We start from the raw sequence: 25576 nt of genomic DNA, 5'->3' as shown, positions 1-25576 counted from the left end.
TTTTTCCAAGTCTCATCTATTTTCCAATTGTTCCTTGATTATTATGTAGTATTCTACTTTGAAAATCAGAACTTACAAAATGTACTATTTCAAGACAGACATGCAGCAATCCAAAAGAACCCTGCCGGTGACTGGATAAACAAACTGTGGTTCATCCATACAGTGGAATGAATACTACTCAGCAATAAAAAGGAACAAACTATTAACAGACTTGACATCTTGAATGAATCTCAAGGGCATTCTACTGAATGAAAGAAGCCAGTCTCAAAAGGCTACATGTAAGTGCATTTTTTGGACATTCTGGAAAAGGCAAAACAATAGCAACTGAGAACAGACGGTGGCTGCCTGGGGTTAGATGTGGGGGAAAAATGTGACAGGTGGGTTTTGGTCGTGACAGAGCTGTTTTGTATCTTGTAGTCATGGTTACAAAGATCTGAAACTTTATTAAAACCCCTTTTCAAAAAGAAGTGTATAGCGTATAAAGGTAAACTCAAACTCAACAGTGAGCATTTAATCTTAACAGATATATACACTTGTGGCCCTTTAATTCCAAAGGAGATGACTGCTCTGACACAAACACTGAATGAATATGGACTTCATTTTGCTGTTCAAATTACAGAAAGAATTACAAAATAGTATCTGGGGAGAACTGAAAATAATCTACTTTATATTAGCAGGTGCTGAGCAAAAGTTCTCCCACAGATTTATTCCCATAGCCATTTCCATAGACAAAATATAAAACGTCTTTTACCTTCCAGATATCCAGATAAAACACGGTATCTTAAGACACCATACTACTAAAGTAATATAAAAGGGAGCACATAAATGGGGCAAAAAGTGAAACTAACAACTGATTATCTACTATGTGCTAGGTACTTAGCACCTATCATTCTATCTATAATCTTATTTAATTTTCAAGACAATCATGTAAAGTGAGTTTTATCATCCCTATAAAATAGGATAGGAAAAGTAAGATGGAGAAACAATGGCTCAGAAAGATTTTGCCCAGGGTCAAGCCAACTGGCTAGAGCTAACTGTAATTAATTACATAGCTAATAAGTTATAAAAGCAGAAACGGACCAGTATCATCTGGCTCTAGAACACATGTTCTTTTACTAAACACTGGAAATCCCTAAGTCTCTAAAGGATTTTTTTTTTAAGATTTATTCATTTGAGACACAGAGCTACAGAGAGAGAGAGAGAGCACGAGCAGGCGGGGAGGGAGAAGCAGAGGCAGAGGCTGAGGGAGAAGCAGGCTCCCCGCTGAGCCAGGAGCCTGATGCGGGGCTCCATCCCAGGACCCTGGGATCACGACCTGAGCCGAAGGCAGACGCTCAACCATCTGAGCCACCCAGGCGCCCGTCTAAAGGATTTAGAGGAGAAAATCCCTGAAGGACTTAGATGAAAACAAATAATATGAGAGCAAACTTATGGATAGATATACACCTACTTAATATAGTCAAAGATATAGATTCTTGAGATGGTTTTGATAGGACACATATTTTAGTATTCTCAAGTGTTTTACTTTTGAAGTCCTTAAAGTTTCTAGCATTCAACAATATTGTAATTTATGGAAAGTATGTTCGGAGTGAAACTTCTGACTGAACACACGTAGAGAAATAAGCCTTGTACCATTTCTTAGTGCCTTCTACATTCAAGGCCCGCGGCTCTAGGTATTCCTGGAGGGATACGGTCAAAGCCAGCTCCGGGCCTGCACAGACTAAGCCCTCAACAATTAATTTCTGAATAAATGAACAAAGCCTGGAGAGGGAGGTAAAGACACACATAAACTATTACACAGACCAGGCCCAGTGTTCTGCGTGGAGCACTGGGTGTTATGCACAAACAATGAATCATGGAACACTACATCAAAAACTAATGATGTAATGTATGGTGATTAACATAACAATAAAAAATTAAAAAAAAAAAAAGACCAGTCCCAGCCAGTGGGCCACATTCTAAGTCAGCACAAGAGCCCACTGATGTAGGAAAGGGAGTTCTGTACCACTGTCACTCTCTCTCTCGTTTCCACTTGCAAGAACAAGGAAATCTGGTGTCTAAATGCTCTAATGGAAGGTGTAAGAATAAAGATTAATATTAAAACCAGGCAGGCATAAAACCTCACTAAACCAACCACATGCATAAACTCAAATGAGGGGCTTGATTTCTCCGTAGGAACACACACACATGCTCGCGTATACACGCACACTCCCTGAAGGGAAAAAATGAAATGAAACAGAACTAAATTATCCCTTTCATATTACTGACTTGCTCCTGGGTATCTTTGCCATATGGTACCCATTTGTTGGGGTCACATGCTTCCACTTTAACATACAAACATGTATTCAAACTACTTTGTTGTTCCATTTTTGCTGGGAGAGAAGAGCCCAACAGTAATGCCAACATTCAGAGAGCTTAGCAACGTAAACTGGAAGCTTTATTTTGGTAACCTTTGTGCCTTGGAATACTTCTTTCCTGATCTCCCAAACTACATAAAACTTACCTTTCTGATAAGAGGAGCAACATCTGGTTTAAAGACTTAGAATTTAGAACAAGTTGAGTGATTCTGATAATTAGAATGATGAACTTACAATAAAAAATACAGGACTTAAATTATACTCTATTCAAGAAAGGTTTCAGGATGTTTGCATAACACACATACACAAATGAGCTATGTATTCCTGGATTCAATTCTGCAACATTTTTAAGAAAAGCCGCAGATTTTTAGGGCCTTATACTAAACCCACTGTAAGAATTAGGCTATTTAGGCAGCCCCTCCAACTCCCACCATTGATTGGCCATTTTTTTCCACATTTCCCAAGCGTTATCACTCCCTCTAGACTTGCTTCCTCCCATCTCACTAAGATATTCCCTTTGCTGTAGCCGAACTGAATTAAAGGAGGAAATAACCACATATTCAGTTCCACCCATTCGTCCTTGGAGAAACTGCTAGGTATAGTAAAATTCTCATTTCCTCATATTTTGCACTGAGGGACCATATTACATCACAGGAAGTTCACTCACTGAATGCCACAAAGTAAGAACTATTTAAATTTCATGCCAAAAACAAGGGTTTGTTGGAAATGCCTCAGTTCTTTATAACTCAGTTAACAGACCTCTTGTGTCATGCCATCAAACAATTCTGCTTTTTAAATGGGCCTGCCAAGTATGTCAGCCTAAATTACCAATGTATTTTGCAGACTTCAAAGTACTGCCCGGAGAGGCTGATCTAAACCACCCAAGGCGGGGAGGTGGGGGGGTGGCTACAATTCCATAAGCTGAAAGAAAATGCCAAATGATTTTTTTTTTAAAGAGGATGGGAAAAAAAGAATGGTACATGATGTCCCTCAGTAAAGTAAAACTACTGCCTATGACTCAAATTTTTCAAATGGGCTCTTGCTTGGTGCAGGGCCTCTTTCACCAAAGTACCGATGATAAGAAGCAAATTACGGTGTTATGTTATTATATATGGACCACCTGGAAGAGGGCAGAGTCTTCAAGAAAATGACTCCATCTCTATTCTCATATTCACCTGAAGGCCCAAATATAGATGCTAGGAGAAAGCCTACTGAAAAACCAAAAAGACTTCCAAAGTAATCAGTGGCTGATATGGAGCACAAGATTAGTAGTCCGGCCAAGACTGAAAAAATAAAATGAATCACCCTAATTTTTAATCCATTCCATCAAATACATTTCTTTAATATTAGTACCCAAGACACTATATAGCTAATGTGGCAAATTTTAAGTATCTCCTGAAGAATTTCAATGTAATATTAAATGATTCACAAAAGCTACAAGAATCCTGTGAAGATCTATACCTTAAAAACTATCTAATGTGTGAAACAGGAACCTTTACACACTGGTGGTAGGGCTGCAAGTTGGTAAAAAAAAAAAAAAAAAAAATCTTCTTTGGAAGAGAATTTAAGACAGCAAGCATTTAATATGCTTACCTATGGACTGACCAATTCTATTTCTACAAATACAAATTAGTATAAGGGTACAAGGATATTCATTACAACAGACATATTAGCAAAAACCTGGTAGCAATCTAAATATTCATCATAATAGTCTGAATTATAATGTAGCCATACGATGGAATATTATACAGCCATTAAAAAGAATGAGATGGCCAGAATGTGTTCACAGGGAAAAGGTAAAGCATAGGGCAGCTAAAGCATAATTCCATTTGTGTAAACACTAGAAAGTAATTTTTGTAAAGATTTTATTTATTAGAGAGAGCAAGTGCAGAAGTGGGGGGGAGGGGCAGAGGGCAAGGGAGAAGCAGATTCCCCGCTGAGCAGGGAGCCCGACACAGGGCTCGATCCCAGGATCTTGGGATCATGACCTTAGCCGAAGGCAGATGCTTAACCAACTGAGCCACCCAGGCACCCCAACACTAGAAAGTATTTATCTGTATCTATGGCTATGCAGAGAAATGTAAAACATATGGTTGCATATGCATAGAAAATATCTGGCAACTAATTGTAAGAGTAGGATTAAGGAGAAATTGGATACATGATTTTTTTTAATGTGAAAAGAATAGAACTGCTCTTAATATATATCTATAAAGTTCTTAAAGGTAGTACAAATAAATTTTATGAACATAAAACTTAAGAAAAATTTTCCTTAAAATTTCTGTACTGTAACACCAAAGTACAGATTTTTTTTTTCTTTTTTTAAGGTAATGCTGAAAGCCAAGAAATTAACGTGAGGGGGGAAAAAAAATCTATGCCCTTCTCAATGCCTGAAGGAAAAAGTTATAACCTTATGGGTTGGCTTTTAGTTAACATAAACCTGGAATAAATTTTTATCTATTAAAAAAATACGGTATGCAATGCATGACAGAGCATATTATACTCACGTTTGCAGATTTTAACTGTGTGAAACCAAATGTACTAAAATAACTTTCCATATTAAAAATGATGTTATTTACAGTTAAGATGCCATCATATAGGAGAATGATGCTACTTCAAATATTGTTAATGTCAATGTTCCTTACACCCATATTTTTTGAATTATTAATTGGAAATTCTACATGCCAAAAATATGAAGTAGTAAAATTAAATTAATCCAGACTGATGACATAAGCTCTCTTCAGAAAACTGCATTCCACATGTGGATGCTAGATAATCTTCCATTATTTGATGGCTACAGAATTAATGGACAATTTCTCAGAGCTTAAGTATTTCACAAGCTCATAATGAAAACACTATTATTGAGCTCTTTATCAAGCAAAGAATTATAGAAAAAACTATAAAGATCTGGCCCCCAAATTCAGTAGGTTACAAAACAAGACAGATCCATGAATGGTACAGAGAGCAAATTGGAAGAACAAACTAAATCACAGAGCAGTGACTTATTTATGTTCTACACAGCTATGGTGGCTGCCCAAGGAGGAAAAAGGAACAAGAATCTTACATATTGTGATTAACATTAAAAGAGGTTCTGAATTTCCACATTTAAATAAGTCAGGGTAAAAAGTAGATCCTTCTGATTTAGAAAAGCTACAGGAAGGGCAGCCTAGGTGACTCAATCAGTTAAGCATCTGACTCTTGATTTCTGCTCAGGTCATGATCTCAGGCTTGTCGGATCAGCCCCACGCTGGGCTCTGTGCTTAGCGGGAAGTCTGCTAGAGATTCTCTCTCTCTCCTTCTGCCCTTCCCCTTGCTCACATTCTTGGGCCCTCTCTCTCTCTCAAATAAATAAATCTTTAAAAAAAAGAAAAGCTTCCGGAAGTATGTGAAATTTTAGAAACTAGGAGAACTATTTGGGGGTGGGGGGAAGAGAAAATGCAGCTTGTACCAGGACTGTAGCAATGCTTTGGAGAAAGTAGGAATGGTCTGAGCAAGAAGTGAAGGCTTGAAGTGAGCTACGGCAAGTGAGGTAGCTGGAGCCCTCCAAGTGGTCAAGGGCCTGTAACCTACGCCATCTACTACAGTATTAAAACCCAAAGTCTCTTAAGTGCCTAGTTCAAACTAAAGGGCATGATGATTTGATTTTTCAAGATTCTCTACAGATATATGTCAAACTGACAACTGGATGACTGCATCATACTAAATCTAAGTACCTTTACAAAGTCAAACTAAGTCATCTTTCTCAAGCTATGGTTCCTTTTAAACTTAGACTCAACCCGGTGATGTGTTTTCTCCTGCCACCTCAGTGAGCTTCTAGGCATGCTGCAGCAGCCTCAGGGACCATCATGGAATAAACTGTGATGGCAGAATTCCATGTGCTTTTAATAAAAAGCCCGAAAGTTCGACTTTGCAAAATATAGTTGCTTTTCTGGGCACAGAGATTAGCAATTTACAAGTAGGTCCTTTGCTCCTCTACAGTAATTTACTATTTTGTTTACAGTTTAGTTATTCTTGACATTGAATGAAAGTAGGAACAACTGAAACCAATCAAGAACTCACACAGCAGCCTGATTTGATAGCTCCAGGGCCGCTTCTACTGACTTCCGCCATAAAGCTGAAAATGTACCCCACAGCAGAGTCTGCATTTAACTTCTCGTTCCAAAGACACATGCCACTCTGCCCAGAAGGGACAAATCAGCTTAGATGCTGGGAGTCATGACTAATTTTTAACAATGCGGCAGCAACTTTGGATCTTACAGCTCAATAAATGCAGTGATTGGCTCAGCCTTAAAGAACCGGAATGTGTTGGACTCTGAATGGAAGTCTTACTATCTGAGAAGTGTGCCTGACTTAGTCACTAAACAGGCAGTGGGCCTGACGGTCTCACAACATGGACAGCCGGTCAAAAGGTCCACAAGAGCATAAGAAACTGTCCAATGAGGTCAAGCATGAAAACAGGGGCTAGTAAGCTTTCATTTACCCTTACACGAATATAAGTCAAACAAAATTTGTGGGAGGCATACTGAAATCCAGCATAGATTCCTCTTTCTTTTCCATTGTGGAAGATACGCTTGCTACACAAAACTGACAGGAGGCTGAGTCGGGGTTTTCCTTAATGTTAGAAAACAAGTCAGTGGCAATTGTCACTCCTTCTCTGTGCTATCAAGGGCCCCTTGCGCGCTCCCTTGGAGTATTACCTATAAAAATCTGCTCACGAGTCTCCCTCAAGACTGGAAACTGTCTCTCTCATATTCCAAGCAGACCCTAGCAAAGGAAAGGAACTCAAAAAGACTTTTTTACCAGTGCAATGAATGAGACTGTCTTGCTCACTCTTGCCACACATCTCTGCCCCTTCTGAACCAGTACTTTGGGTATGGCCCCCACTAATGAAAATCTAGGATGTTACACATTACTGGAAAACTCTACCATTTCACTTTTAATGGTCTAGATTTTTCTTTTTCAAAAACAGTTTGAATATTTAGGAGGAAATGGCTAATATAAATCCAATAGAAAAATGCTTACTGGCTTAAAAGGCAGTAAAAAATTTGTGCTCAATTCATTGAAGAAAAGTGGGTGATGAATTACTGAAAACACAACATTCCTGAAAAACAAAATAAAACAACAACAACAAAAACCACATTCCTGTTTTTAAGTAAATTTCCCCATCAGTACTTTTTGGTTTTCATACCCTAAAAAAAAAGATAGTGCACAACAAAAGCCAACTAAATCAAGTTAGGATAAAAATGAGTCCCAAGTGCCTCATCTTTAGTGTCAGCAAGGTGACATTAACCCTTTAATAGCCAAAAGTTTCCAAGTCATTCTCACAGAAAATTACCATAGACCAGGATGCTACACATCTGGCCTTAGGAACTACTAATACTCTAACGGTAAAGAGCAGACACCAAACAGTGATTATGTGGCTCGAACTTTTCAAAATGCAATTTCATTTAATCCTTACCAAAAATCTAGTAAGTGCTATGGTCATCCCCATTACAACAGATGAGAAAACAGGCACAGAGAGATAATTGTCCAAGGTTCAGCAGCTCATAAGTGGCAGAACCATTACTCAAAACTACTCTGGCTGTACAGTCTTGAATCCACGGTGCTACACTGCCTTTCCTACAGAATCCTCTATGTATACTGAATGCCAAGTAGGGAGTCTGCTTGAACATATGGAGAATAATCCATCAGAAAAGCTACTTGTTAGCACATAAAATCCAGGCCTAACTAAAGAGAAAACCCACTCTGAAGCAAACTTAGGTTTTCAAGATGGTAAACTTATTGAGCACACTTACCTCTTCTCATTCCTCAAATCCCACTGATGGGACAGAAAATTTTGAAGAAAATAAACCATAAGTGCAAGACAACAGGCAAAAGTAGGATCAGATAAAAATGTTCCCATAGGGAAGACAGCAAAATAATCACAACTAAACACCCAAATAAGAGAGGTCTGCTACAGAGAGGGAAAACTATTCTTTCTGATGAAACGAAGTGCAGCAGAAATCCAAATCTGAGTTAAAAAGTATAGGACTGGCTTTCTGGGGTTATCACCAGGGTGACTTATTATGGCCTACAGCCTAGTACTGCACAATAGTTTGCTCTCAACAGGCGAGGCTATCTCCAAGCATGGGCCTTGGGGCAGAGTGGAGTCTATGTCTGGGCCTTTTCAAAAGACACATGAAAGAAAAAATAGTGACGATATCCCTAAAAGGACTGCAATACAGTCAAGTGCTCCGTGCTTACAGTGAAAATTTCCTGTGGCAATTGTGGGGAACCCCGCAGCTCCTCACCCTCCAGACTCTGAGCTGCTTGCTCACAAGCATGCCCAGCCCTACAGAGCCCTGTAGGGAGTCCTTACCGTTAGGGAGAAGGCCTACTGCTGAAATAGTATTATAAAACTTTTGAGGAAACTTAGACTCATTTTATACCTAAAAAAAAACACCTGCAGATTCAAAGTGAGAGGATGGAGAATGATTTAACATGCTAATGGACATCACAAAAGCAAGCCGGAGTAGCCATACTTACTTACGCCAAACTAGATTTTAAACCAGGTGTAAACAAGAGATGAAGAGTGGCGCTATATCATAATATAGGTGTCTATCCAACAAGAAGATCTAAAAATTGTAAATACTTATGCCTCCAACTTAGGAACACCCAAATATATAAAACTGTTGAGGAAACTCAGTATAATTAACCTAATCCTGTATCTGTAAATATGTTTGGATCACCAAGGATCAAAACCTACAATTCAAAGAGCTAAGATGAAAGGAAAGGAGTCAAAGTTAACAGCAAAAATCTGACGTTAAAATCATAACAAATTCGTAGGTATCTGTACCAATGGAGGATTTGAGGCACAGGAACCCTCAGAACTACTTATAGCTGGCACTGAAAATGTTTTCTGATTCTTACCACAGACTGACCACCCAAAGAAAATTCTAAATAGACTGATATTAAAATAAACTTTTCTTCTCTAAGGATATATGCACAGAGACCAAATTCTGGCCCTAGTTCTAAGTCCAAAATTTATGCAGCCTTGGGCAAATTATTACTTTTCTTAGTTTTCCTACATATTAAGTGGGGACAATATTTTTGGTCCCATCTGCCTCAAAGTCATAGATTAACAATCACAATAGAAAAGGTATATTTTTTAAAAATTTTCAACAGTATAAAGTACCATACAAATGCAAGCTGATGCTGTTAATTGAACAAAGGCTGCACGGTGAAGAGCAGATGGAATCCAGCTTTGGCTGCAAAGCTTGCTACGGAAGGTCCACATACAGTCAAGTGGACATGCCTCTATAATATCTATTTCCTAAGGTTGATTTACAGTCAATAGTTCTTGACTACTCTGGATCGTCAAAATAATGCCATATTATCCTCTTCAGGAGTAACTGAGGAAAAGGCCTTTGCTATTGTCAGGTGATTCAGAAGAACACACTCTGAGTTTTGCAGTCTGGAGTAAAACTCCTAAATAAACATCGTTAGGACTGGAACTATCAAATTCAGGGAACCAGAGAAATACCACCAGTAATTCAGTCATTTGATGGCCCTGCTACCAAGAAGTGACCTCATATGCAGCTCCAAACAGACTTGTTGTCTAAGTCTGAAGACAGACATTTTAATAAGACAGACATCCTTGGCAATCAGGTTTAAGTACTACCTAAATATGTGTTTATTAAATAACCTCTGAGTTCCAAATGGTGGACCGGGCAACTTGCTATACTAGTAAGTCCAGCCTATTCTCGAGGCAAAAACTAGTCAAACACATTTATAATGACTAATACAAGAGTGATGAATAGCTAATGCTAAACTAGAATGACAAGACATCAAAGCACCTTAAAATGACATGCACATATATCACAAGATAAAAAAAAAATGTTCCACAGTACTTTTCAAGCTGAGGTTTTAACAGGGAAATTCATAAATGTTAAGTTCTTTAAGATTTGCTTTCTACTAAAAGAAATAAGAGAGAGCAACCAAATATCTGAATATATTACTTGGATGGATTCATATCAATCAATCATGAAAACTAAATTTATAAAACAATTAGGAAAATGTAAACACTAGCTGGATGTTTGATGATAAAATAGTGTTGGGTTATTTTTAAAAAAAACAAAAGTGGTATCTTTTATCTTTTAGATACATATATATCTTTTAGAAATACATACTAAAGTGTTTGCTGGTGAAATGGTAGGATGTCTCGGAATTACATCAAACTAACATGGGGGAGTTCCATGTGCTGAAAACTGCTGAAGGTAGGTGCTGGATTCACAGGGTGGTCATACTGTCCACTTTTATATAGAGCTGAGATTCTCATAATAAAATACTATAAGTGTACAAATCAAAGATGACTCATTCTTACCTCTGCTAGAATCTTTTACTACGATGTCAGAGATTTCAAACAGTTTCAGAGGAAGGGGCATCTTCCGATTCGCAGCTATGGTCTTTAGGAGGCCAGGAAGAAGGGTAGTGCGTGCCACCTACAGGAGAAGACGTGAAATTGAACTGACCAAATAACCCAAACAGACTTGGTTATAAGACAAGGCCAAAAGAACTCAACAGCTTCACAGTAGTAATACTCTTCTGGAAAATGTAATGTGTAAATGTCCAAATCATCTTTAATCATCAATTCCAAAACAAAAAACTGAAAATATTCTGGCTCCCAAACTTAGAAAGTGAAAAATCATAAAATCTGATAAAAAATTGAGAAACAAATATAAATACAATGCCTGTACCTAGGATTAGTTATTTTATTATTTTTAAAATTAAAATTAGCTTCTAAGATTGCAAATATGTAAATTTTAATATCCTGTTTTATTTTATAAAGTAAATGAAGGAGATTACAAGAAATGCAAGTATTTAAATAGATTAAGTATGAACTAATCAAATTCTTAAAAACCAAGACTAGGGAAAATGTAAATGCAATTAAAATATCACAACAATGAGAAAACAGAACACAAATATGTATGCACTAAAAAAATTATGAAGCTGCTATGGGCAAGCTGTGACTATAGTTTTCAGCTTAGCGGCCAAATACAAACATACATCCTAGTTCTAAAAACAAACAACAGGGGTGCCTGGGTGGCTCAGTCATTAAGCGACTGCCTTCGGCTCGGGTCATGATCCCAAGGTCCTGGGATCCAGCCCCGCATTGGGCTCCCTTGCTCAACGGAGAGCCTGCTTCTCTCCCACTCCCCCTGTTTGTGTTCCCTCTCTTGCTGTGTGTCTGTCAAATAAATAAATAAAATCTTTAAAAAAAAAAAAGAAAATAAATAAATAATAAAAATAAAAACAACAAACAACTTCCCTATGTCTGTCTCAAATCTCTCATTCCAAGCTATATGAGCTAGGTTAGGTTTCAACACAGGATGTTTCCAGAAGAGTTTTATGAGCAGTGGTAGGGCATCATCATTAAGATCCTGAGCTCGCAGCAGATACCAGTAGCACCACCTTTGACCCAGACTACTTAAGCTGGTTTCTCTGCTTCCACTCCTGCCGCCTTATGGCCTGTTCTCCACAGAGTGATGATTTAAGGCCTACATCAGATCATGAAACTCCCCTGCTCAAAAATCTAACAGGTTTCCACCAAATTTTGAATAAACTCCATGCCTTGCATGGGGTCCTGTCTGAATCTGGCCCTGGCCTCCTCTCTACCCTCCATGCCTGCTGCTCCCTGGGCTTACTGGGTTTCAGGACACCCCCCAGCAGCATTCCGGCTCAGGCCTCCGAGCCACCTCCTTTCCTCTACTGCATACATTCTTCCTCTGGATTCACATGTGGCTGTCTTACTTTCTTCAGCTCTCTGCTCTGGCCCACAGAGGCCTGCCCTGACCATCCTGGCTAAAATGGCAGCCCCTCCAAGATCCTACAGGTATTAACAGGAATGTGTGTTGAGGGGAAAAGAAAACCTTTCCAGTCACGTTCACTCTGCCACCTGCTGCTAGTAGCCTTCAACTCCGTGCTTTTGCAAACATCGCTCACTTTCACAACTGGAGAGAAAGTGCCCAAACCATTCATAGAAATAAAAGTACAATGTCAAAAGAAAGCTTAACTTACCAGAATATAAACAAGCTACCTTTGTAAATAGCTTTTCCCAGCGGGTTTTTTTTTTTCCATTTTATAGATCAGCCTTATTTGCTTAAAAACTCACAGCAATACAAAAAATTAAACCTGACTCCAAATGAAGCTTCTAGATCTACCTACCAATTTACCAGAAATATAGGGGACCACTGGAATGTATTTAACAAAATCCTATGAGAACTCTATAGGACAAAGGACCCAGTTTCTTCAATAAAAAAGGTGAAGGAAGAAAGACAGAGATGGACAGAGGGACAATCTGTAGATTAAAAGAGACTTAAGAAGCACATCGACTTTGACATGAAGTTCATACAAACTATTAAAAAAATTAAGACAAATGAGAAAATTTCAACAATGACTGGACATTTAAAAATATTAAGGAATACTATTGCTAATTTGGGGAAATGTGGTAATATTCTGTTATTTTGTTTATAATTATAAAATTTACACGTTTTAACTAACATTTTTCTTCTTTTATCCATTCTCTAACACATCTACAGTTAGAATATACCCCAAAAATAAGAATTATCCAAGAAAAAGAATGGACTTAAACAATAAACTGAGTTACAAGCCCATAAAAAACTTTACATTTAACCATAAATAAACAGAAACCTGTTAGCCACGTTAGTGTTGGTAGGACATTTCTACTGGTAAAGCAGGAGTAAAATATAGAATCTGTCCCGTCTAAAAGATGGACTCATCTAATGTATTTCATGCAGAAATATTGATTCTGAAAGTATGCTAAACCACAGCTATATATAGTGATATTTAATGTGTTTCTGATTTTCCTTTCACTTAGATAAAATAGAGAAAACAGGATGCAAAACCTACAGAACATTACCACATCTTAAGAAATCGATCAAGCTTGATAAATGAAACTGGGAGAAAAAGGAAAATTTAGAATAAACTCAAATAAAAGTCCAGTAAGATTTACTGAAAAATCCCTCTACCCAAATGAATTTGTGTCTCTCATTGAAAAGAACACCATGGGCATCTTTTAAGAACAGTAGAAAAGCTAGTGGAACTTATCACAATCCTTCCAAATTGGCATAAGAATTCTTCAAAGTTCTGGGCACGTGGGTGGCTCAGATGGTTAAGCGTCTGCCTTCGGCTCAGGTCATGATCCCAGGGTCCTGGGATTGAGTCCCGCATCGGGCTCCCTGCTCCTTGGGAGCCTGCTTCTCCCTCTGCCTCTCTCTCTCTCTCTGTCTCTCATGAATAAATAAATAAAAAAAAGTTTAAAAAAAATTTAAAAAAAATTCTTCAAAGTTCTGACACTGAATACAGAGAAATAATTTATGTACTTGATGAATATTATTACCAGTTAGTTCTTTAAATAGCAGTCTAGCCCTAATCTACCACATGACTGGTACAGATTAAATCTAACTTTAAAAAAAATCCAAATTTTAACATTTTTAGAACTCCAAAAATTTTTACAATTTAAGACTCCCTCCCATACTTTTAACAGATAATGAAAATCAAGATTCACAGAAACAATCTCAAGTCACAGAGTTCACATATTATAATAGCATTAATTTTCTTGAAAGCATTTCCTCCCAATCCTAAGATTCCAGGGTTGATTCTAAGCCAGGGTTGAAGAAAATCATAAAGAATTGCATGTGCAAGAAAAACAGAATGAGAACTGACCAGTAAGAAAGACAGGAGATGGTGTGAAGTCATTAATAAACGAAGATAACATTTACTAAGATAGTATTCTCACTGAAATATTCCTGAACTTTATGTGAAACTACCACTGAACTAGAGGATTACCATGAAAAAAATGAAGGCAGCATAGTCAAGAACTGATGTAACAACTACTTTCAGAGTGAATGACTTAATGGAGGTACTGGGAACAGCTGCTGACTCATTTATTATAAAATGGGTAGAAAAGATGAAATCTGAAAATAGCATTAAAGTCAACTGATTTGAAGTGAATGAAACGGAAAGTTCAGACAAGACTGGGAAAGCAAAGCAAGCAAAACACAACTGTAGGCCAATCAAGAAAAGACTAAAAAGTGTTAAGAATTCGTCAGGAAGGGGCGCCTGGGTGGCGCAGTCAGTTAAACATCCGACGCTTGGTTTCAGCTCAAGTCATGATCCCGGGGTCCTAGGATCGAGACCTAGTCAGGCTCCCTGCTCAGCAGGGACTCTGCTTGTCCCTCTCCCTGTACCCCTGCCCCAATTCTTGCTCTTTCTCGCTTGTGCACGCATGCTCTCTAATAAAATTTCTGCCCCTCCCCCAGCACGCTCTAATGAATCTTATATCCAATAAAAAAAATTCATCAACAAAGTTATGTAAGAACCAACTATAATCTTTTTTTTTAAGTTTTTTTTTTGTTTTTTTTGGTGTTTTTTTAAAGTTTTTTGAGAGAGTACAAGCAGGGAGAGCAGCAGGCAGAGGGAGAAGCAGGCTCCCTGCTGATCAGGGAACCTGATGCTGGATTCGGATCCCAGGACCCCTGGATCATGATCTGAGCCGAAGGCAAACGCTTAACCGACTGAGCCACCCAGGCATCCCAGAACCAACTATAATCTTATCCAAGAAGAGATTTTTTAAAAAGCACTAAGATTTTGTCATCTTCAGTTATAACTTATGTACTGCCTCTCAGTATTTATCTAAATCCTTACCTACTTAAAATTCTCACCTGAAATTCAGCTGTTTTAGGATTACTTATATGGACTGCCTCTGTTGCAGAGATGTCCAAACCAAGTTTATCAGCAATATCTTCTTGGGAGCACTAAGAAGTACATGCAAAATAAAGAAAGAAAAACAATGACTAAACTTAATATACAAAGTATTTAATGTTGTAAGTCAACTTATGGTCTCATAGCAATGTAGATTTTCTATATAAAGAAGTTAAAAATAATAAATATATCAACTAACTCAGGGCCACAGCAGATACAATTTAACATTAACAATTCTCTTACAAGGAATTCTACCTATGATACAGAGGCAAAGTAAGTTTTTCACATGCTGATGGTGGTATAACTATATTTGGGCCCTTCCTAAGCTAGCCTCCCATTACCTTACCAGTCTAGTCTCTTACAGTTAGTTCATTCCCTGAACCTTACACTCTTCCTTACTTTTACGAAATGCCTTCTCGGCCCTACCTGCTCCCATCCCCCAAGGCTCTACTTAAATGCCAGTTCTACCGCTTCCATAAAAATATTCCTAGTGACTCCTGTCAAATTTGCTCTCCCCCTTAAGTGTTCCTATGGCTTTGATTACCATTATAATCCCTGCTAAATCCATACTGACTTGTGGTAGAATGGTAAGACTAAGAGCAGAATTCAAGTGGCCTGAATTCTGCCCAATGTTCTTTCTACTTGATCATTTAACTTCTGTGCATAGGTGCTTGATAAAGCTCTGAGCAATAAACTTCTAAGCACTCACCCTCCAAAGAGAGGAAGATACCTGTCATACTCAAAAACCAGGATGACCGACAGAAGTTATAAAACTATTAGATGCACCACATCTAATAAATGAGTTAACAAGATAATGCAAATAAAGTACCTGCCACAAACTAAGTGCTCAAAAAAATATTAACAATGATGATTAATAAGTACTAAAATTTATCACATATATTAATGCTAACTGTTGCAAAGGAGTTTAAAACTTAACGTGAAAACTGATGGACCATCAGGTTACTGAGCGATTTTCCAACATTAGGTGACATTGCTTACTACACTATTTTACAAAGTGGCCTTCAAGGACTAGTCTGTATTTCTTAGAGGAACACACACACACACACACACACACACACACGGGTTTAGGTTTTATGTCAATGCCAGCTCTAATGATTCTTGCCATGCTCTCCTGGGAAGGATACCGAAGCCACATTCAAGCAGAGCACAAAAGAGCTCCCTGATCTACAGAGGCAGAGAATGGTGGCAGGCACACTGGAAATAACCAGAGTTTCTCCTTAGCACAAGAAGTTTTTATAACAAGATATAATGTGATTAATTAGGAAATGCAATTTAAATAACGCAATCAACTCTCACACAGAACTAGTACTGTGTGTGTGTATGTGTAGAAGAAAGGTTGTTCCACAAACACATGGCAGCGGAGGTATCTAAGTGGCCTTGTACTTCATCATGACAAGGAGGATAAGGGACAGAAATCAGGAGCAGTTTTAAATCAAGGCAACCTGAAGTGGCAGTAGCTAAAATTTTTTTAAATATCTTTTTCAATGTTAATGTGTTTAAAGTGTTAGAAAAATATAATAAGTAAATGAAGCCCATGATTTTTATGAATATTCTTGTAATATTTTAAATTAACTCACTTTTAAAACTATCTACTTTAACCTTAATACAACTAGTATGCAGACAGAGTAAAAATCATAATGATGAGATAACAATTACTTGTATTTGGAAAATCAAGGGCTAGGTTTTAGAAAAGGTTCTGTTTCTCTCATGCAAAACTAGATATAAGGCACAGAGATACTTAGGTTTGCTAATTATGTCACATTGAAATTCTTATTAGACGTTGAATTTCCTATTAGAAAACTGTCATTACATATTTGAAACTCTGGCACCTCACTCCTTTCCCCCCAGTGATAATGTGTTGAAGTGACTTGGGACAGCTGAACAGACTGTTTCTGGCACTCCTGGTGGACAGTTCCGTCACAGGACGTGGGTGCACACAGGCCTGGGCTGGAATCCCTGGCCCAAAGCCGACCGGCTGTATGGAATGGGACAAGTTACTGCCGCTTAAGACTGGAACACCTACTTCAGAGCACTGTGCGGAGCGGGAATCACGGGCAGAAAGGCCTGGACACAGGATAAACTCTTCCTGCAGAGCAGCCCTGGTTGGGCAGAGTATGTGCTCCCCTGAGACACATGGAGCTACACACTGTTACAAAATCAAAACTCACTACTTCTATAAAACGGCAGGGAAATTCACAGGCCAAAGTCTGAACCTCAGTTAATTCTGGGGAGGAAAATAGGGTTGAGATCTGAAGGGAAACAGGGAAACGGTTTACTCTACATGGTTCTGTACAGGTTGAATTGTTTCAGATCAATCCTATGCCACTTAATTTTTAAAAATGAAATACGTTTCTCAATGCTACTTTTTGCATGGGCGCCTGGGTGGCTCAGTCGTTGAGCGTCTGCCTTCTGCTCGGGTCGTGATCCCAGGGTCCTGGGATCGAGCCTCACATCGGGCTCCCTGTTCCGTGGGGAAGCCTGCTTCTCCCTCTCCCACTCCCCCTGCTTGTGTTCCCTCTCTCGCTATGTCTCTCTCTGTCAAATAAATAAATAAAATCTTTAAAAAAAAATGTTCACAACTGTATAAGTGTATGCATATATGAATGACCTGTACTACAAACCGAGCATACACAGGCTGAGACAACAGGAAAAGCACTGCTCTAAAAGCCAAAAGGCTAGGACTCTGGTCCTGGTTCTCCTGTCTGTATAGACTTCGTTAGGTACTTGTCCTGTTGACCTCAGGCCTCTTCATTCTTACAGTGCCTGGCATACAAGAGATGTTCTGTAAATGCGGAATAAAGGACTCCTGAATCAAAAACAGTGACAATGCTGAACTAGAAAATCTGTAAGGTCCCTTCCCAGGTTAGCAACCTATGAATGACAAATGCTCAATAAAGGGAGAGGGGCTGCATGTCCTTTCCGATCACCCTCTCCCCACAAACTGGTAGTAATGTAACCCCCACTACTGTGCTCTCTGTAAATATAAGATGGAGAAGTCTGTCTGGAGTTGAGTTGGAGGGAAAAAATGAAGTCGTTTGTTTTTGTTTGGTTTTGGTTTTTGCCCTCCATCATTAAGCTGATATCTACTTGAAGACTCCAGAACTACACACTATAAGCATCACACAAATGCTCAGCAAGAGAAGAGGAAATTATAAACAGCATAGATGTTTTATTCTTTTCAATCTGGTGGGGGAAGGGCATTGCCTTCTATTTTGTAATAAAATTCATTTCCTGATTCAGGCCTTTTATGTCAGCTTTCCAACTCAAAGCAAATGTGAACGTGTTCAAAGACAAAGAAGTTTAATGTGGAACAGTCCACAAATCCTTAACTAGGGCGGCATCTAGTGGGCACAGACCCAAATTAAGACTAAAAATTCTAACTTAATCAATTTGGTTATGAAATTCGTTGTGAATTCAACCCTCAATACTTCCATAAAAGTACAAAATACATTGTTATCTGTCATTTAAGACTTTTGTCCTTCATGATTTTGTGACAAAAAAGAAACATTGTTTTACTAGAAATTATACAATCTCAAGTAAAAAAAAGTTATTCTTCTAGAACCTGGAAATTCTAGCAGCCTAGATTTTATAAATTTATGTAAGGAATCAGAGTACAAAACTTCAGAGATTCAGTGTCAACAATCAGCTGCACAGAAAGCACAGGAGACATACCAGAACAAAGGTAAGCACTTCAGTGAATCCAGCGGCTGCCATGTCATGTCTTAGGAGTTCTGTGAGCTTATTAAGAGGAAACTGAAAAAAAGATATTTAACTTTATTCCACCTCAGTAAAATTTCCTACAACAAAAGTTTTATACAGGTCATGAAAAGGCAAACCCCCTTCCATCCTAATACTGCCAGTACCACCACTTCACTCCCTGCTCTTTCCCCACTGCCTCACTACCCCAATACTCCTACACAGATGAACAAACCCACTTCACCTCTCCCACACTGAACTTCTTCTGCCTTCAGGCCAGGTTGAAAAAAATGAATCTCCCAGTTCAAGATTCAAAAGGACTCCAAACTCAAAACCTGTATTTCTTCAAGTACTAGTCATCACAGGTTTTGAACTTACTCTAATCCACTGGGCATCTGTTTTGTATCCTCTCCATAGCGAACGCCTCTCATGGCACAGCATGTCCAAATACTACTTAATTCCTATGTGCTGTTTTTCTCGAATGCCTTCCTGGCATTCAATAATCAGTTTCTAACAACAAGGAGTATTTAAGGGTGCAATCTTACTTGATTAGCTATGGTGTAGGTTTTCGGGAGAGTCATCTGAATGTTGTTATATCCATAGGCAATAGCTGCATCTTCTACAATATCACATGCATGGATGATGTCAGCTCTGGTCGGTGGGATTTCGATCTCAATCTGATTCCCATCACCTATTACTTCTGACTTTAAACACATCCTGGTTAGAAGCTTGGCAATATTTTCTGGAGTTTCTCTGAAACAGGAGTGTACAATCCATAAACTTCACTGGAGTACTTAAAACATGCTTATATTTTAAGATATTCTACTATCTGAAATATCACCTTCCTTTCTGAGTTCCATGAGACACCAGACATCCTAACAGATGATTTACGATCACTTACTTACTCTGAAAAGATATCAAAACCTTCTCTAAGCATAAGCATTCCTTCAGGAAAAATTAAAGTCTTGTGGGTACTTCATTCTTTTTTTTTTTTTTTTTAAAGATTTTATTTATTTGACAGAGAGAGATACAGTGAGAGAGAGAATACAAGCAGGGGGAGTGGGAGAGGGAGAAGCAGGCTTCCCACCGAGCAGGGAGCCCGATGTGGGGCTCAATCCCAGGACCCTGGGATCATGCCCTGAGCCGAACGCAGACGCCTAATGACTGAGCCACCCAGGCGCCCCTGGGCACTTCATTCTTGAATTCTCTCCAATAGCAAAAAAATGTTTTCAAAGCCTACCTGATTCCAACTTTTTTGTTAATTAGATCAGCTCTCACTATCTCCTTTCGGTAAGCCAGTTCCTTTAAAGAGAAAAAGTTTGAGAAGCTGGAGTGAGTGCCTGTCAGCTACAGCGTTAGACTCTAACTTTACCTCGTCTTGTTGGGTAGTTGTACTGCCCTCCCAAAAAAACTGTGGTTAGAGCGAGATCCTCAAAATAAACGTACTGTTTCAAAACATTACGGAGGAATAAATCTGCTACACAGGTTCACTCTACTTGCTAGACAACTGGAACTGCTCAGAAATAGAAAATGCCAAACACTTTTCTCTCGGATGACCAATCACCATTCTCTGCAGTAAAAAATCCTGGTGCATTACATCATTTCTAAGACGCTTATAAATCCTAAGGATTTTCAGTCTCCTCGCAAGCCAGCAGGTATTTATGACCAAGAAAGAATAATTCAAATATCACCATGTACTATCAAATATCACCATTATACTAAGCGCAGATGCTTCGAAGAAATTCCTTTCTTATCATTTATCCAGGTGGGGGAATGCAACCAGGCCCCCAGGCAGTCCTAGCTATCATCATTCTGCTCCAAGAAGACAGTAGGACTGGGAGCATCTCATAAATTGGTACTCCCCTTCAAAGAGTATATAACTTTTCCATGTTAGGTAGGAACAAACATGTATAAAACACAGGCTTTTGCTAAAAAGCCTTTGCAGACATAATCTATGAATATTTATCATTAAATTACTCTCAAAAGTATAACTACCACTAGCAAAAAGGCTATAAACCTAAAAATCTGGCTGGACTCAAGTAAGTACAATGGACCAGAGCCTTGCCATTCAAAATGCAATTCTCAGGCAGAAGTATCATCATCATCCAAGTGCCTCTTAGAAATGCAGGCTCCAGGGCCTTTGTAGCTGGTAGCAGTGACACGGGACCTACTGAATCCAGATCTGCAGGTTATCAAGATCCTGAGGTGATATGACTGCAACATAGGGTTTAAGAAGCACAAAACTAGAAAGCTAATGATTGCAACAGAAACAAACCTTTCCTGAGTAGTTAATATGAACTAAACAGTACAGACACTTTCAGGATAATCTTAACCCTCACAACAGATACTATTAGATTCCTTATCAGTGAAGTGAGAACAGCTAAGTTGTAGACAAAACTCTTCCCGGATCACAACAATGGTTAGCTGCTGGGCCCTGGTGCTGCTACATTCCCAGCACTTACAACAATGCTTGTCAGATCCTAAGCCCTTGGTATGTAGTTAATGAGTAAATGTGTAAAGTAACAAATGAACAAATTAATGAATTAACAAGTTCAGGCAGCCTAATTCCGAAGCTCACACCATTAACCATTGGTCTGACTACCTTCCACTTCTCTCCTCTGGTCCTCTTATTCCAAATTCCATTCTTTTATATGAAATAACAGAAAACTAGGAAAGAACTATCAAAGTACTTAGAAAAATAAGCTATTTCATGTGAGGAAGAATCAGTTCCTCAGAGGATCATTCTCCTCTGGGAGGACAACCTGAGGAGAGCTGTTCTAATCTACGTTCAGCAGGAAACAGATTAACAAATGACAACACTAATACAGTACTCCTTTTCAGAAATTCCACCATTTCAAATTTATGGAAGTTCGTTATAATGCAAGTGATTTCAAGGATTTATCTACATGAGAAAAGTGAACCAGATTTTAAGGTATCTTTTTCCTCCCCAAAGTACATATTTCACTTTTGTTAATATTTGACAATTCTTCATATTAAAAAGAAAAAAGAAATTTTCTCAAATCAGACATCATTTTAAAACAGACCAAAAAGCAATCTCTGGCCAATCCCAACTACTACTGTGGTAAATCATATAGATGGCTACATTATTCCCTTCTCTGCTGCATCCATGGCCTCACAATGGGGCACTTCAGGCCCTCGCATTGGGAAATGGGAGTCTATTTCACCCTTCCTTGAATCTAGCAAAATGACTGGCCGAGGCCAACAGGACACCATGCTTAAAAATACTTAAGCACTGGACTTGCTCTCGTGCTGTTGGGAATCCTGCAACCACCACCATGTAACGAAGACCAAGCTAGCCTGCTAGATGATGACAGACACTTGACCTAGTGACTCTAAGGCTAAGCAGACTTGTGAGTGCGGCTATCCCAGGTCATCTAGATGCTAGTCTACCAACTGGCTGATTACAGAGGAGCAAGCCCAGGAGAGACCAGACTGGCCAAGCCAGACCAGACCAGAACTACCCAGCTGACCAACAGAATCATGATAAATCACTGTTGTTTTAAGTCACTAAGTTTTGTGATATCAGTTTGTTACATAACAAAAGCTAACAGGCACTAGAAATTTTTTTAAAACTGAGACTGCCCATAATTTCAATTACGTTTTCTACAGCTATACATTTATTTTGAATTATAATCAATATTCTAAAGTATGATGCTAAATGCTCATGTTTTCAGGAAGGGGAAGGTTTTGATCTTGGCAGGTTTTATCTACTTTAAAAACTAAATAGTAGAAACTATTCCAGGCTATGATTCACTTAAGTGACAGAGGAATAGTAAAAAATCTAAAGAAGTGCTTAAAAAATGGCCTCACTGAATCATAACCACAACTAAATGACTAATACAGTCATGTGTTGGAACAGCCATCTTTATATTAATAAAATGATCTTAGGGGAAGAAAGAAACCCAATTAAGAATAATGCTGTTGTTTTTTTTACCAAGATTTTATGTCTTGACAATACTTGTGCTTACTACTTAGTCCTATTAATACATCTGGAATTATTAGTTATAGTGATGGCTCTTCAGTGACTGTTAATTCAAGTGTGAACAGACTAATTAGGTTTGGAGGGCTGAGTAATCTTAAAATGGGTGAGACTATAAATCACCCAGTAAACTAGTTAATAAGAATAAATAAGAACCTGCACCCCAATGTTTATAGCAGCAATGTCCACAATAGCCAAACTATGGAAAGAGTCCAGATGTCCATCGACAGATGAATGGATTAAGATGTGGCGTGTGTGTGTGTGTGTGTGTGTGTGTGTGTATATAGTAATACACACTCCATCTATATATAGCATATATAGTATACATATATAGTATATATGGAACACTACTCAGCCATCAAAAAAATGAAATCTTGCCATTTGTAACAACGTGGATAGAACTAAAGGGTATTAGGCTAAGCAAAATAAGTCAACCAGAGAAAGAGAATTATCATATGATCTCACTCATGTGGAACTGAAGAAACAAAACAGAGGATCATAGGGGAAGGGAGGGGAAAAATAAAACAAGACAAAATCAGAGAGGGAGACAAACCATAAGGGACTCTTAATCACAGGAAACTGAGGGTTGCTGGAGGGGAGGTGTATGGAGGGATGGGGTAACTAAGTGATGGACATTAAGGAGGACATGTGATAGAATGAGCACTGGGTGTTATGTAAGACTGATGAATCACTGAACTCTACTTCTGAAACTAATAATACACTATATGTTAATTGAATTTAAATAAAAAATAAAATAAAATAAAAAGAACAAATCAGAGGAATTCTGGCCATCTAATGCAGTGGTATAATGGAACATGTTGGGAGCTGAAGCCAGACTATCACCTAGCTCCACCACTTAATAGTAACAGGCAAGCTATTTAACATCACAAGGTCTCTCCATCTGGGAAAGGGCCAAACAGCACCCACCCTCATAGGGTTACTGTGAGGATTAAATCCATGTAATGCACATAGTGTAATGCCTGGCATGTGGGTGGATGATGGAGAGACATACAACGAGCACTCTATAACCATTATTATTACTAGTATTATCATCAAATCCATTTCTTAAATACTTACTGGAAAGGTATAGGATTTTCCATTAGGGAAAACTACTTCAGCTGCTTCAACCCTTAAAAAAAAAAAAAGCCAGAAATATTAAAAACAAAAAGGGCCATAAATTCTAGAAATGTGTATGGTTAACAAGTCTCTCACTTGTTCTACAACAGTAACCTCAACACATTCAATCTTCTCACATTCCAACACTGCTGTCTGGATTAATCCTCCTCAACACAACACCACCCTACTGTTCCATCCCCTGTGGCTCCCACATCTCTTCAGGCAGCACACATCTGATGTTTACTTCTCAGTGCTGCAAAGCATGCAGCCTCTATTACTCCTTGCCAACATGGATATACACATTACAAGCTTTACCAGGGTGCTGTGTTACACCATGAAAGCTTGACTATGCAACCACTAATCAATTTAAAAAATTTAGGCAAATCAATTTGAAAAACAGACCCTGCCATACAATTTCAGTCCTGTGTTCTGCAGTGATACGGCTATTTTGAATTATAATTAACATTCTAGAATAAGCTATGATGCCGATACATGGCAAGGACCATTTAGTTAAATCTTTTTAATTAAAAAATAAGCTTTGGGGGCACCTGGGTGGCTCAGTTGGTTGGGCGACTGCCTTCGGCTCGGGTCATGATCCTGGAGTCCCAGGATCGAGTCCCGCGTTGGGCTCCCTGCTCAGCAGAGTCTGCTTCTCCCTCTCACCCTCCTCCCTCTCTCATACTCTCTGTCTCTCATTCTCTCTCTCAAATAAATAAAAAAATCTTTAAAAAAAAAAAAAGCTTTGGAAAAAATACAGTAATCCTATTGATACATAAGGGATATATACTTCCCTACTTTTGTTTAGCTGGTCCTTGTCTGTCCTTCCATGTTTACATCCTCAACTCCAAATATCTTTAAACACAGCTTAAATTTCATTGCCTCCACAATGTCTGCGCAGGTGCAATAACTAATCCAGCTAGCAATAACTTGCCCCTACAGCCCAAACATTACTGGAACTTTTTAAAAGTAATTCTCACTTTTTATTTTAATTTTTTAATTTTTATTTTTTTAAAGATTTTATTTATTTATTTGACAGAGAGAGACACAGCGAGAGAGGGAACACAAACAGGGGGAGTGGGAGAGGGAGAAGCAGGCTTCCCGCTGAGCAGGGAGCCCGATGTGGGACTCGGACCCTGGGATCATGACCTGAGCCGAAGGCAGATGCTTAACGACTAAGCCACCCAGGCGCCCCTCACTTTTTATTTTAAACAGTTATGCATAGGTCTTAGCCCCCCAAAGAGAGGATATGCTCTAGTCACAGGAGCCACATTTTTCAAGGCCCTAGTGCTTTGCCTTCAGAACAACAGGCTTCAATAAAGTTGTCAAATAAACTTACATAAATTGATTCTCACAATATTCACTGAACATGGTGACAATAACATCAAGAACTATTTTTGCCTGCAAAAAAGAAAAAAGACAAATACTATAGTCTAAAAATATATTCTCTTCACTCAGATGGAAGTGAAAACTTAATTTAGTCTTCAAACATCTAAAAATGAAACTGTATATATACATTCTAAAAAAAGGGAGTGTGGAATAAAAACTTGTGGGCTAAAGTAGGCCTAGCCTTATCTTCAGGTGGTCTGCATTTATTCGGTTCTCTGAGAGTTAACAATCCATGACTGAA

At 38.5% G+C, this 25576-nt stretch overlaps 1 protein-coding gene across 1 annotated transcript in view; it reads right to left on the bottom strand.

Moving 5' to 3' along the window:
* Positions 1-25576, bottom strand: part of FARSB (phenylalanyl-tRNA synthetase subunit beta) — a 69012-nt gene that overhangs the window by 22624 nt on the left and 20812 nt on the right. The window contains exons 9-15 of the mRNA XM_028105297.2: positions 25286-25347; positions 23911-23962; positions 20074-20135; positions 19379-19586; positions 18810-18890; positions 15077-15169; positions 10717-10834 (exon numbers count right to left, since the gene is read on the bottom strand). Of these exons, the coding sequence (XP_027961098.1) occupies positions 10717-10834; positions 15077-15169; positions 18810-18890; positions 19379-19586; positions 20074-20135; positions 23911-23962; positions 25286-25347 (676 nt within the window). The remainder of the gene's footprint in view (positions 1-10716; positions 10835-15076; positions 15170-18809; positions 18891-19378; positions 19587-20073; positions 20136-23910; positions 23963-25285; positions 25348-25576) is intronic.

The sequence above is a fragment of the Eumetopias jubatus genome, unplaced genomic scaffold (assembly GCF_037043125.1).
Source record: "Eumetopias jubatus isolate StellerSeaLion01/CBP00866 unplaced genomic scaffold, mEumJub1_p1.0 scaffold_3, whole genome shotgun sequence".
In the NCBI taxonomy this organism is placed as follows: domain Eukaryota; kingdom Metazoa; phylum Chordata; class Mammalia; order Carnivora; family Otariidae; genus Eumetopias; species Eumetopias jubatus.
Note: the sequence above shows the minus strand (reverse complement) of the source record. Positions and strands in the feature narration are given on the sequence as shown.